The sequence below is a fragment of the Crocodylus porosus genome, unplaced genomic scaffold (assembly GCF_001723895.1).
Source record: "Crocodylus porosus isolate Cpor-Errol unplaced genomic scaffold, CroPor_comp1, whole genome shotgun sequence".
Lineage (NCBI taxonomy): Eukaryota > Metazoa > Chordata > Crocodylia > Crocodylidae > Crocodylus > Crocodylus porosus.
Genome location: NW_017728912.1, coordinates 33022372 through 33035193, shown reverse-complemented (window position 1 = coordinate 33035193; position 12822 = coordinate 33022372). Strand labels below are relative to the sequence as shown.

General features: G+C 43.1%; 1 protein-coding gene across 2 annotated transcripts in view; it reads left to right on the top strand.

Annotated features, from left to right (window-relative positions):
- The first annotated feature begins 2834 nt into the window (after positions 1 to 2834).
- The window catches only part of ERI1 (exoribonuclease 1), a 17681-nt gene continuing 7693 nt past the window's right edge, over positions 2835 to 12822 (top strand). The window contains exons 1-4 of one of the 2 annotated variants that reach the window (XM_019534240.1): positions 2835 to 3028; positions 5017 to 5192; positions 8221 to 8431; positions 12008 to 12091. In XM_019534240.1, coding sequence (XP_019389785.1) covers positions 2906 to 3028; positions 5017 to 5192; positions 8221 to 8431; positions 12008 to 12091 — 594 coding nt within the window. In that variant the 5' untranslated portion in view covers positions 2835 to 2905. The remainder of the gene's footprint in view (positions 3029 to 5016; positions 5193 to 8220; positions 8432 to 12007; positions 12092 to 12822) is intronic. The other variant, XM_019534242.1, reaches the window with a different exon arrangement.

Genomic DNA, 12822 nt, shown 5'->3' with positions numbered 1-12822 from the left:
GCCTCCACCAAGTTCCCTGGCTGCTTGCCAGGGATCGCAGACCTAAGCTGCTCCCAGAGTCTCAAGCTTTTTGCACCGCTGTGTGCACCAAGGGCTCAGCTGCATGCTGGGGGTTGCAGACCCAAGCTGCCTCATGCAGCATCCAGGCTCCATGCACTGCTGCATGCACAGAGTGGCTGGAGACCCGAGCTGTCTCACACAGCTCCCAGACTGCCCTGTGCACTGCACTATGCTTCGACTGGGGCTGACGCCATCTGCCACTCCTATCTGGTGAGAGGCATCTACAGGGGCTCTTCAGGGCAGCAACATCTGCCCACTAGGCAGGTCTTCCCCAGCTCTTCTTAGCCCTGCTCTTGTCTCCATCCCTTGAAACATCTGTTGTATGCTGAGCATGCTGCTCCATTTATTTGCTCTGGAGTCTCCTCCCACGGAGTGCAGCCAGACCTGCAAAGTGCAGGCTTCAGTCAGGTCCGGGACTCTTCGCCCCCACCTGGCAGGAGGCAGGGCTAGCCCCTCCCTGTTGTTACCTGACTGGTGAATGGGATCCACCAATCATGCTGGAGATTCTCTGAGCCCAGACTTGGTGGGCTGTATGGGTAAGTCTGCCACACATTTAAAAAAGCTGAGGAGGAATCGATTTAAATTATGCAGTTTTCTGTAAGTGGCATAATTTAGATAGGTAGCAAACAGAATACACATTCACCCTTGGTGGGGGGTGGAAATCTTAGACTGGACTCCGCCATTTTTAAGTCAGTCTGTAAGACGATCTCCTGTTCTGTTACAGGTATACACCAATTTCCAATCACTTATATGGGTAAAAGTGTAATGTCTGTACCTGGCTAGGGAGACTGCATTTGGATTCCTAACACTGCTAAATCAGGGAGCATCTCTAAATTATAACTTTTATCACTACAGGGTGAAATTGTTTTCAAGTCCAGTCTCCTTGTTCTGCTAAGCCTATGCCTTCTCTTTGACTTCTATCATATCATGTTTATGATGACTTCCTTCTAAATGCTGAATCTGGTCAGAGGAGATTTCAAAGGAGATTTAGTCCTGGTCTTGATTTCTTTGTGGTCTATGACAAGTTATTTAACTTCTGGGCTTTAGTTTTCCTAGACAAGAGTGTGATAAGATGTAATGAATGTTTAGAAAATGTAATGAAAATGACAGTCTATCAGGTCATTTAACTTTTTTTCTTTGTTTTTTTTCCTGGATTCTATTTTTTAATTTCTTTTATTTTGGGGAGTGCTTTGCATTTGTGTTTTGGTCCACGTACTGGATTACACACACTAGTACTTTTCATGCTTTGAGGGTTTTTGCATATGCAAAATAATTTTTTTCCCATTGTTACTTTTTCCTCTTTTTTCAGTTTTGGTTTTTTTCAATTTTTTCATGCTTTCTTTAGCCCACTTTTTAATCTCTCTCTAATGGCACTTTTCATGTGCTTACCTTTCTACTACTAGGTGCTTCTTTCTTTGATGTCATGTTTTGTTTCATCCAGGATTTTTTTCTTTTTTTCCCTGAGAGAGAGAGAGATGCATTGCCCTATTTATGTTTCAAAGGTTTCCTGCTTTATATATTTACTTGGGGGATTTAAAATTATATTTAGCTTGTATTTTCATCCTTTTTTGTATTATCATGGGTTTTTTTTAGTTTTTGGTATTTTCATGACTTTCTCATTTCCCTGTTTTCCCCTTCATTTATTCTTTCCCTTGGTGTTTGAGTATGCACTTTCAGGTTTTTCACATTTCACTCTTTTGTGTTTGTATTTTTTTGGGGTGTTCTTCAGTGTCGTATTTTCAGGAGTTGCTCGTTGGTTGCTTTGTCGCTTTTTTAATTTTATTTTTTGTGGCTTGGATTTGTGGGTGTGCTGTTGTATGTGCTTCTGGGGTCTGTGTTAGCACAGTTCTCTAGTTTCCCTACTTTCTCATTTTTCTGTTTCCCTCCATTTTTTTTGCTTTTATTTTCTTACAGAGGTGACACAGGGGGTGCACCCCCAAGTGTGGCGGTGCACCCCCTGCAAAAAGGTGCTGCCGATACTATCCATGGTGCCTGGGGGCAGTTGGCGCTTACCACTCTGCCGGCGGCATCTGTTGGCAGTTGGCAATCCCTGCTGGCCACTGCCAATGCTGCCAGCAGCACCTGCAGGTGGTCGCTGACCCCTGGTCGATGCTTGCCACCATGCCCTCCCCCCATGTCTGACAGTGCTAGCGGTGTTTGCAGGAGCTCCCCGCTCTCTGCCACTGGCCTGCTGCCAGCGGCCAGGGGTACACATGGTTCACATTTTCTTATTCCCTGTTTTGAGTCTTTTGGCCTGTTTCCATTCCTTTTTTTTTTTTTTACCTCTTTTTCTCTTCTCTTTGTGTCTTTCTTTTGAGGCTTTAAAATAAATAATGCTTTGAGATTGTTTTTGCTTTTATATCTTTCACATTTTCGCACGGGTTGCCTGTTCCTTTGCAATTCTGCTATGGGTCGGTAGAGAGGTACAGCTGCGCCTGGCGGCTGCTCACAACACATGCGCCGACGGCGCACAACAGAGACAGAAGGGCTTGTCTTGACTGAAGCAGGACCCGGGGCTGGGGCATCGCCTCCGTTCCCTTTCCTAGTGACGCAATCCAACCGGGTCGACCAATCTCTGCCCGCCTTTGCCCCTCGCAAGGTCGAGCCGGGGTGGTTGAACTGAGCTGCGCACGCGCAAAAGTAACCAGCCTAAATCGGCCTACTCGCTACGCACATAAGTAACCTGCCTTATTCGCGCATGCGCACACGACCTTTGGCGCGGGAGGGTCACGTGGCCTTTCCCCAGCCCCTCCTTTCCTCAGTTAGCGTCACGCGAAGGGGGTGGAGCCCTAGAAGGCGAGCCTCAGCCTGAGTCTTTCCCGCCGGAACTGCTCGTGTCGCCGCCATGGAGGAGCAGAAGGAGAACCGGGTGCGGGGTGCACACCACGAGGCGCCGGCACCTGCCCCTGCCCCTGCGCCCGCCCCACCCAGCCAGCTCGCGGCCCCGGCCCCCGGCAGCACCCACAGGGTAGTGCTCCCTCGCGCGTGCTGGAGGGGGGGGGAATAGGGTCACTACCACGTGACCAAATGATCTGCAGCCCGTTGCCGGGGCGGTCACGTCACCTTCCAACTGGCCCCGTAGAACGTTGGCAGGGGCCCCAGTCAGTGTGCGCATGCGCGGGGCAGGGAAGGGCGGGGTGGACTCGTCCCAGTGATGGGTTGGCGAGGCATGGGCAGAGCGGAGGGCCGGAAGGAACCTCGGAGCGGGGGTAGCCCACGGTTCACAGATCGAGCTTTCCCTGGCCTAGTGCTGGACTCGGGGCAGGGCAGGAGCAATGCTCCCAAGCGCCCTGACCTGCCACGGGAAGCAGGGGTGGGAGAGTGCTGTGGGTGCCCGGTTGCAAATGATGAGAGGCTGAGGGAACCGGGCTTATTTAGTTTGGCAGAGAAGAATGAGGTGAGGTTCACTGCAGCCTTCAGCTACCTGAAGGGTGGTTCCAAAGTGGATGGAGCTGGGCTGTTCTCAGTGGGGGCAGATGACAGAACAAGGAGCAAATGGCCAGAACAAGGTCTCAAGATGCAGCAAGGAAAGTTTAGGTTGGATATTAGGAGGCACTTTATCAGGAAGGAGGGTGGTGAAGCACTGGAACAGGTTACCCAGAGAGGTGGTGGACTCTCCATCCTTGGAGGTTTTTAAGACCCAGCCTTGGCTGGGATGATGTAGTTGGGGGTGGTCCTGCTTTGAGCAGGGGGTTGGACTAGATTGGTGTTTCTCAACCCATGGGTCGTGGCCCAGAAGTGGGTCACGAGAATATATGAAAGGGTCACAAACAAACTAAAACTGGATCAAGGCTGTTTGGGTGGATGTGATATGGTTTATTAGTTGCTCTAATAAAAGAAATTGCATCTACCCAAAGAACATTGCCTGCCTATGTCCTTAGACCAACAGGGCTACAAACAACAGCCCTGCAAGAATAGATCAACAAACTTCAAAAATGGATTCTCCTTTAAAGGAGAAAAATGTGGGAAGCTATGGCTTTTCTCTTGCAGGTTGGCAGAGTGCCAGCTTGTGAGGGGTTGCTTGGGGCTGTTTGGGATTTCCCCTATCCCACACATTGGGGAGCCTCAAGGTGGGGGAAGTGGGTCGAGATTGGCTATCAGTATTTACAAATGGGTCCTGGTACAAAAAAAAGTTGAGAACCACTGCACTAGACCAACGGTCTCCAAAGTGGGGTGTGCATACCCCAGGGGGTCTGCAAGACAATCCATTGGGGTGTGGGAAGAAAATATTAAAACTTCTATTTAGATGTATATTTATATAAATATTCATATATTGGGGATATAAAGTGAACTTCTTGAAGGTTATTCTTTTGCCCAACAGGGAAAAACGTCATAGATGGTCTTGAGACTTTAAAAATACAGGCACGTTTTAAAGCTTTGCCATGCAGCCCTGTATTGTCCTGGATGGCATTACTGTTAAAGTGTTAAGTTGTAGGGAATCTGGCTCCCTATGCCCCAATACCTTTAGAGTCCAACTGTACAGCCCAAGTGAGGCTTTAAGCTTTCCATTGTTGGGGGAGGCTGTCGACACTCTTTATCTTAGCACCTGAAAAACCCCACCATGCAGCCTGATACTGGGTTGCACAGTAAAGGTTTAAGCTTACCAGGCTCCCTATATGCCAGGACCTTAAAACACACGTGGTGCAACTGGGAGGACCAGTTCCTGATCCCAGGCTTCACAGTCTGAGGAATTTTATCCCAGATCTCCAGAATCTCATGTTCTGCCATGCATGTCCAGTTTTAATTTCCTGTCTTTTCTATCTTCTCTGTGTTGTGAAGATGGTATTTCAAAATGGTGGTTGCACTGTTTGTTTTATTTTTCTAGATATAGGAACTAACTAGTGCCTACTACTTATGACTAAAATTGTGTGAGATTGCACTGTTTTTTGGTGGGGGTTTAATTATTTAGCACCTGTTTTGGCTTCCTTAAATTAATTGCAGATTTTTTTCTTCTAGGGCCAGCATCACTGTAGACTGGATGGACAAGACAATAATGAAAAAATTTCCACCTGCCATTCTAATGATTTCAGTGACCCAATTTACAAAGAAATTGCTATAACTAATGGTTGCATTAATAGGATGAGTAGAGATGAGCTGAGAGCCAAACTTGCAGAGTTCAAGCTTGAAACGAGGTAAAATTTAATTATGAGCATGTTGGTCATCTTTCAGAAAGTCTGTGGTAATGCTTTCTTTTGTTGCACGTGGAAAAATGAGATCAACATTTGACTTCCTATAAAATTTCTTGAATAACCTCTGTTTTCTGAGTCTTTGCAGTTCAAATCAGTGATGTTAATGCACAAAGATGGTAGAAAGACTACATATGTTATATGCTTCTTGGCAAATGTCTCTTGGCATCCTCTCAATGGGGAAATGTTAGTAAGTATATTAGGGGCTCAAATATGGTAATTCAAAATGCCCAGATTTTAGAAAACTAAATGAGCTTGTTAGTGATTATTTGCATTGCTGTGCATGTAGGAACTCCAGTATCATCATGTCCCCCAGAATTGACCAAACATAGAAAAAAACTCCTAACAATGAAGAGTATACTGCATAAGTGTACAAGACAGATAAAGCATGCAGGGAAGGAGTATAACATAACAAGTTTGATAGTTTGACAGATTTATGTTCCTTCTGTGATGATTTTTTTTTTTTTTTTTTTGGTGAGGTTTTATTGAAAGATAATTCTCTAAATAGAGACATGGAGGGGAAGTGCCTGTGTGTCTGGATAGCTCCTCAGCAAGTTTTGTTCCCTGACCTCATATTGCTAGGGTTCTATGAACCCTGGAATGAGAGAACTTTCATATATAGTTTTGGGTTTTCCTTCTCAAATTCTGTACCTACTGGTCTCTACTTTTGCCAGCTCTGTTACCTGGATAGTGTCCTTTTAAAATATACTTCATATAGGGAGCCAATAGTTTCTCAAAAAGTAAAATAACAAAAAAATATGTTTTATTTGCTAGAACATAATGCTTGATTGACAATGGTCAGTGAATTGTATCCTGCAAAGGTGTTTGTTTGTTTTTTTTTAAATGGGCTCTTTTTACCCTTTACTGTAAAAGAGACCTGAAAGCATGTTTTTAAATGGTTATTTTTGCTTGCTTACTATTTTTTAGAACTATAAAGGAGTGTTGTAGTTGGATTTCCCTGGTTTGTTTGAAGGATTTAGGACAGTTCCACAGATGTGGGGTTATAAGGGCATATTATGTCTTTAATCAGTTTTCAGTACCAAAAGTAGTAGTTAATTGCTGAAGTTACAAATGTGTTTAATGTGGGAGTTTCAAACTCATCTAGTGCTCTTCCCTTTTAAACTATTTCCTTCTTTCAGCTTTAATGATTTTACCATTTTAAGTTATCCCCTTACAAAAATATTTAAGATTTTAATTATCCATTATACAAAGCCAAAAGAGGTGCATGCTCAATGTTTTCCCCCTTCTGGATGTATGTCTTTAAATTTTAAAGTCATGGTTGTTTTTAGTAAGTAAATCCAGTCACCTATTGGTAATTTCACAAGGCATGGTTTTTTTCCCCCCAATAGCATTTTTATAGTTGTGATGGTCTGTTTAGCATTTCTAGCAATTAATGTTGCCATCACATGCCCTAGTGCCAAATTCCCAGACTGTTGAGTTTGAGGCCTCTGTTCTTCAACTTGGCTGAGAAGAGGTAGAGTGGACTGGAGCTGTAGTGTCAGAATCCTGGTGTGGGGTGGGGAGCATTGGTAGGCCTTACAAGTTCCCACCTCCCTCCTTTTACCTTCCAACTCTGTGAGGGGAGAGGGAGGGGAAAGGTGGTGTTGTGCATGAAGCTGCTGTAGTTTCCTCTAGAGCCTTCCATCTGTCCCTAAAAGAAGCTACAACATTTTGAAACATTCTAGCTAGGAAAGGTCTGAGTGTGTTTCACCTGGAAACATTTCATTTATTAAATCTGTTTGTACTTCTTGGTACCCAAGCTTACCTAAGTGTGTAATAGGTAGGATCTGACATAAAGCTCTGACACATATGACAGATGATGAACTATATAGCTGGGAGGCCTGCATGATCTCATTTTATTGTAAAATGAATCTTCCTTGAAGTGCAAGGTTATACAGATCTTAGCAGATACCATTTTTGTAGCAGTTCATAGTTGGCAAAAATATGGCACTGAAGCCACACTTGCATAGTGATCTTATGTATGGTTGTGTACAAAGGATTAGAATTACATTTCTGATAACTTTTCTGCTAATAAAATATAGCTTGTTTCATTAAAATAACTTTTAATAAAGTGATGTTAATATCCTCTTTTGAAAAAGTGAAGAAATGGGATGCCCCACTTCTTACATTGTAAACTGATTTCCTGGATACATCATAATAAAGGATAACCTTTTCCTTTCTTGTGCCCTGAATTCACTGCTTATTGTTTATTAAAAGTATGAGGGGGAGAAAAACAGGAAGGAGGAAAAAAGTAAATGAGACAAGCTATATAAAGGAAAATTCAGCAAAACCTATCTAACTTTTCTTAAAAAAAAAAAAATGTTGCCTGTGATTTTAAAACAAAGTTTACGGTTTTTTTTTAGGATGTAACGCTTTTTTTTGTGTGGAGAAGATTTAAAACATTTTCTTCCATTGCTTCCCCCCTCCATTCTTCTCTTCCCTGTGTTGTGAATAAGAATGTAGACAAAATGGTCATTCTGACTTTTAATAAAATCTGGGATGTGTGGCTTTTTAACCAACTTTGATTGACATGGTTGTAAAATACCTTTTTTAATGCAGTTTCTTTCCTCCTAAAGTAAATCTTTCCTTGTGTATATATAGATTGCTTATTTACCCCGGCTTGGAATATAGCAGTTTTTTACTAGGAACTCTTTCACAATAATTCTTCTGGTTATTTTATTAAAAAAGAAGGAACAGTTTACTCAAAATCTAGCCTCTTGTCATAATAATGCCAGCTTCTGGTTTGTTATCAGATCCATAAGCCTCTTTTAATTACTAAAAAGGAAAGCCGCCTTCTCTGTTCTTATGAGGCTATTATGAAGATAAAGGGAGATTTCATTGTGAAAGCTTGTTACCTTGTTTTGATAATTCAGGTATTGGATTTGGCTTCATTTTTGGATGCAAGTAACTGTTAACATGAATGGAAATCTACATTGGAATACTAACTTGATTTTTTTTCTTCTCATTTCTCTAGAGGAGTGAAAGATGTACTGAAAAAGAGGCTCAAAAACTACTACAAGAAGCAGAAGCTGATGCAGAAGGAGCCCGTTGATGGAGAGAGTTACTATGATTATATCTGTGTTGTTGACTTTGAAGCAACCTGTGAGGAGGGCAACCCCCCTGAATTTATACATGAAATAATTGAATTTCCTATCGTGCTAGTAAACACTCATACACTAGAAATAGTAAGTCATCTAATTCTTCTAACTCTTGTGCTGTGCTCTTCTAGTTTCTTTCCTTCAGAAAATGAGTACCTGAAATGTTAGTTATAAAGAGATGCATTTTAAATGGAGTATAACCATTTTCTTTCCTAAAAATTCAGAAGCAAACATGCCATTTTACCTCTCACACTTTTTTCCTCTGAAAATTGGCCCTCTAAAATTGGGGTAAGTGTCTTAAGCAAAGAAACTTAAAATGATCCATGTTGCCAGTCTCCCTTAAGATCCTTTCCCATTCAGATAGACAACAAAAATAGAATGATACTTGGCATACACACATTACTGTGGATTTTTGAAGTGATGTTTACTTGGCTACTTTGCTGAGCTAATGAGTATATATCTCCATCTGATAGGTGAAGAATTAAAACAAGCTGAGAGACTTGTTGAAAGCCTCACTGCAAGTCAGGCGTGGAAATAGGACCCATGAATTCTTGACCCTTAGCTTTCACTTCACTATACTGTGCTGCCTTCTTAGAGCTGCTGCTACTGCAGAGTTATTTTTAGTAGGGTTGGTGTGGTGTTGTAGTCATGGTGATCCAGGAAGTGTAAGAGGCAAAGGGGTTTTTTTGGCATCTTTTGTTGGGGTAATTGTATAGTTGGGAGAGAGATTTGGTAAGCCTTTGGTCACAAAATCCTCTTTTCAGGTCTGTGAAAGAAAAGGGCACAGCCTAAGCTAAATAACCACCCCCAAAAGAAAAGAAACCATAGTTTTTGTTTATCAGTAGGTGTAGTAGGCAACCGTCGATCCTGTGGATCATGGTATACATATAAGAGGTCTAGTTGGATGCATGATGAATACGTTTGTGGTTGGCAAGCCCACTTTGAGAGCAATACAGCTTGTTACAAGTTTCACAGATCTGTCTGTTTGAGTTGGAATCCAGATTTACAGCATGCTGCTTCCTTTTTTCTTGTTTTGCTTCTATCCTCTGGATCAAAGCTGGCCAGGCCCAGATGTTCCCTTCAGGTTGGAGAGGATTCTGCGTGCTCCTTCCAGCTTTCTACGTTGATGTTGAATGACTTAATCAATTTCACCTATTATGGTACTGTTATAGAGGGTGAACTTGCTTTCTAGAGCTGATTTGAATCTCACTAAACCAGGGGCAGGCAATTATTTTGGGGAGAGAGCTGCTTACCCAGTTTTGGCAGGCTGTCAAGGGCCACAAGGGTAGCTCTGCCCTGTGACAGGTGCCCCACCCCCTGGTCACCATCTTGGGACCAGTGTCCCAATGTCTTGGGACCAATGTCCCAGGGCCAGCACCAATGGGGCCCAAAGCCGGGCACAGGCTGGCAAGGTTCTATGGAGTTCAGCTGGGCTGGGCTGCACCAGCAGGGAGCGGGGAGCTGGCTCGGCTTCATAGAGCCCCTGCCAGTTGGGAGCCTGTGTTCCTGGCACCCTGCTCTGGGCCCTGCTGGTGTTGGCCCCGGGACACTAGTGCGGGCCCCGTGCTTCCGCTGGCTCCCCATCCACTCACACTGGATAGAATACGCACCCCTGCACTAAACAAAATATTTTTGAGGATATAGTTTTCTTCTGATGTGGCCAATCCATAGCAATCTTCTTTTCTTGATAGTGACTTTCTAAGCGTGTTTGTCCTGTGCGCTGCAGTACCTCTGTGTTTAGTATTCTTTGTCAGTACGTGAAAGCATTCATTTAAAGACTGGAACATGGCAGTGAACTAGGAGCAAAGAGAGGTGTTCAGCAGTAGATTCAAAACAAGGAAAATGTAGTTGAATGGTAACCCAAGGCTAAGAACAAGATGATTCAAAAGGGAAAAGAGTTATTACCTGTAGAAACAACGTCAAAGTGGGATTGGGAACAAAAATCCGTAACCTTACTGGATACTAATACCTGTGTCCAGCACCTTTTATTTGTTAACCAAGATCCACAAACCTGGCAGCCCAGGGACCTCCCCCCATTGTCTCTGGCTTTGGTGCCATCAGGGAGGGAGTTTCTGGCTATGGCAATTCTCTTCCATTTCTTTACGCTGCTGAAGCTGCCACTGTTTTCCTTAGGAAGCTAGAATCCTTTGACAGACTTCTAGCAGACACCTTATTAGTTACCGTGGATGTCATATTTCTGTATGCCAGTGTCCTGCATGTGGATGGGTAACAAGTCATAAGGAATGTTATCTTCAGTGATGGCATTTATTTCTGCTTTCACCACTCTCCTGCTTTGTCTTCACACAACTATTTTAGGTTTGGGGACTCCCTGTACTTACAAATGAATGGCACTGCTGCCATGAACACACATATGGCCCCACAATACACCTATATGTTTATCACAGATCTCCAAGTTCATTTCCTCTGCAGCTGCTGTTTCATTTCCCTAGTATGCCTGGGGAATATCATCATCATATGGACAAATCTAGAAAGATTCTGCCAGGGCTTTAATGATTTCCACCTCTCTATCAAAGTGACACCTGAAGTCTCTGCCTAGCAATTATTTCTTGGATTCCACTGTGAAACTTTGCGATGTCTACATTATTGTATTGGATCAGGAAACAACCAACAACTGCAGCTCCTGCGTGCCACCAGCAGTCTTTCTAAGTGCACCACTAGATTCATCATTTGCAGCAAAACACTATGCTACAACTTGTATCTGCTCTCAGCCTACTTACTGGACTGCACACCAAGTATCTGCAACAGGCTTTCCTATACTTAAAATTCAATTCCCAAACTTTAGTCACTCAAATCAGTGGAAGCAGACTTGGGCCCTGCCCTAAGTTGCTACCGTACCAACCCTGTGACAAGGATAATGAAATCCCTTTGGTCCTCATACTCAGTACCTCAAACACATCAATAATGACCTCTCCACTTGTTTTTAGTGACCCATTGCTATCTAAATGAGACAGCTGGTAAAATTCCTACATAAAAGAATTGTGTAAGAGCCTATGGCAGAATACCACTTCTTTCCTAGGCATTCCACCCCGACCTCAAAGTAGCCATCTTCAAACAAAGAAACAAATGGGGAAAAAAAACCCTCTTTAAAAACCAGCTTAACTGTGAAATTACAGAATAAGAAATGATCTATGGCCTTGATTGCATTAACTATGGTTTCAGCTGTAGATTCTTCATCCTATTATTTGGACTAGCTGTTAACTATGATGTCCTTCCAGGTGCTAACTACCTTGTTCATCTCATTTGAGCTAACTAGCCTGCTTATTTCTTCTTGTCAGCATTGGCTCTCCCTGTCCCTTTCTTTTCTATGTAGAATATTTTGTTTTCTGCCAGTCCTTTTGGAACATCTGATTAAGTAGGTTGTATACAAAAGCTCATGCTTCTCTGAACCAGTTAGTTTCTAAGGTACCACTGTGCCATACCTTCTGCCTGATTTCAGACTTAACATGCCTTGCCACCTTTGTCCACACTAGAAGGTCTTGTGATAAAGATGTGTACTGGTTTAACTACTGACAAAATTATCCCACCATAGCTAAAGGTGAATTTATCTGTCCTTTTATGCTAGCTAGCATTCTGAGGGGTACCCTTTCCATGCAGTTCTGGTGTTTCTGTAAAATGTTTGAATCTCTCCTTCCCCTTTTACAGGAGGATACCTTTCAACAATATGTGAAGCCAGAAATTAATCCTCAGCTTTCAGACTTCTGCATTAATTTGACCGGAATCACTCAGGTAACATTTTTTCATATCTGTTTCTTCAGAGACTGGTGTGAATGAAAGGGATACTTTGTCAAAGTTCAGCTACAGGTGTTATGCTTTAGGACAAACTACATTATAACTGCATTAAGAGGGGAGGGAGTACTGCTGCTTTAAAACACATTGTCTGTTACAATGTGACATAAGGCTTTATGCAGGTAAATTGCTGTGACTTTAACCTGTTTCATTAAGTGTTGAAGTTACAAGGTTTTGTAACTTTTGCATCTATGTATAAACATGCAAATGCAACAGGTACATGAGACCACTTTTTACCAATATAATTTGATATAGTTGTTGTATCAATTTACATGTGCTGAACGTTTTTAGTTCTGTTTTTGCCACAGCTTAGCTATTTACAACTCATTTAATGTCTTTATGCAAGAACCTACAAGTATGTATGTAACACCTATGGAAAGGGACTTACCTAATTCATGAAGGCTGCCTCTGTATTTGGCATGACGTCAGGTGTCAGTTTTTGCAGTGGGGTGTGTCGGGCCCCTCCACACCTCTGGATGAGGGGCCCTGGAAGCCCTGTCCCTCCCTGGAGATTGACAGATGGCCACCTGTCAGTCTCTGGGGAGGGGCAGGAGTTCTGGGGTCCCTCAGACAATCAGAGGTGTGGGGGCCTGGCCAACCCTCTCCAGAGATATCTGTCAATCTCTGGGGAGAGGTGGAACTTCCAGGGCCCCTCCACCGATATTCCGCCC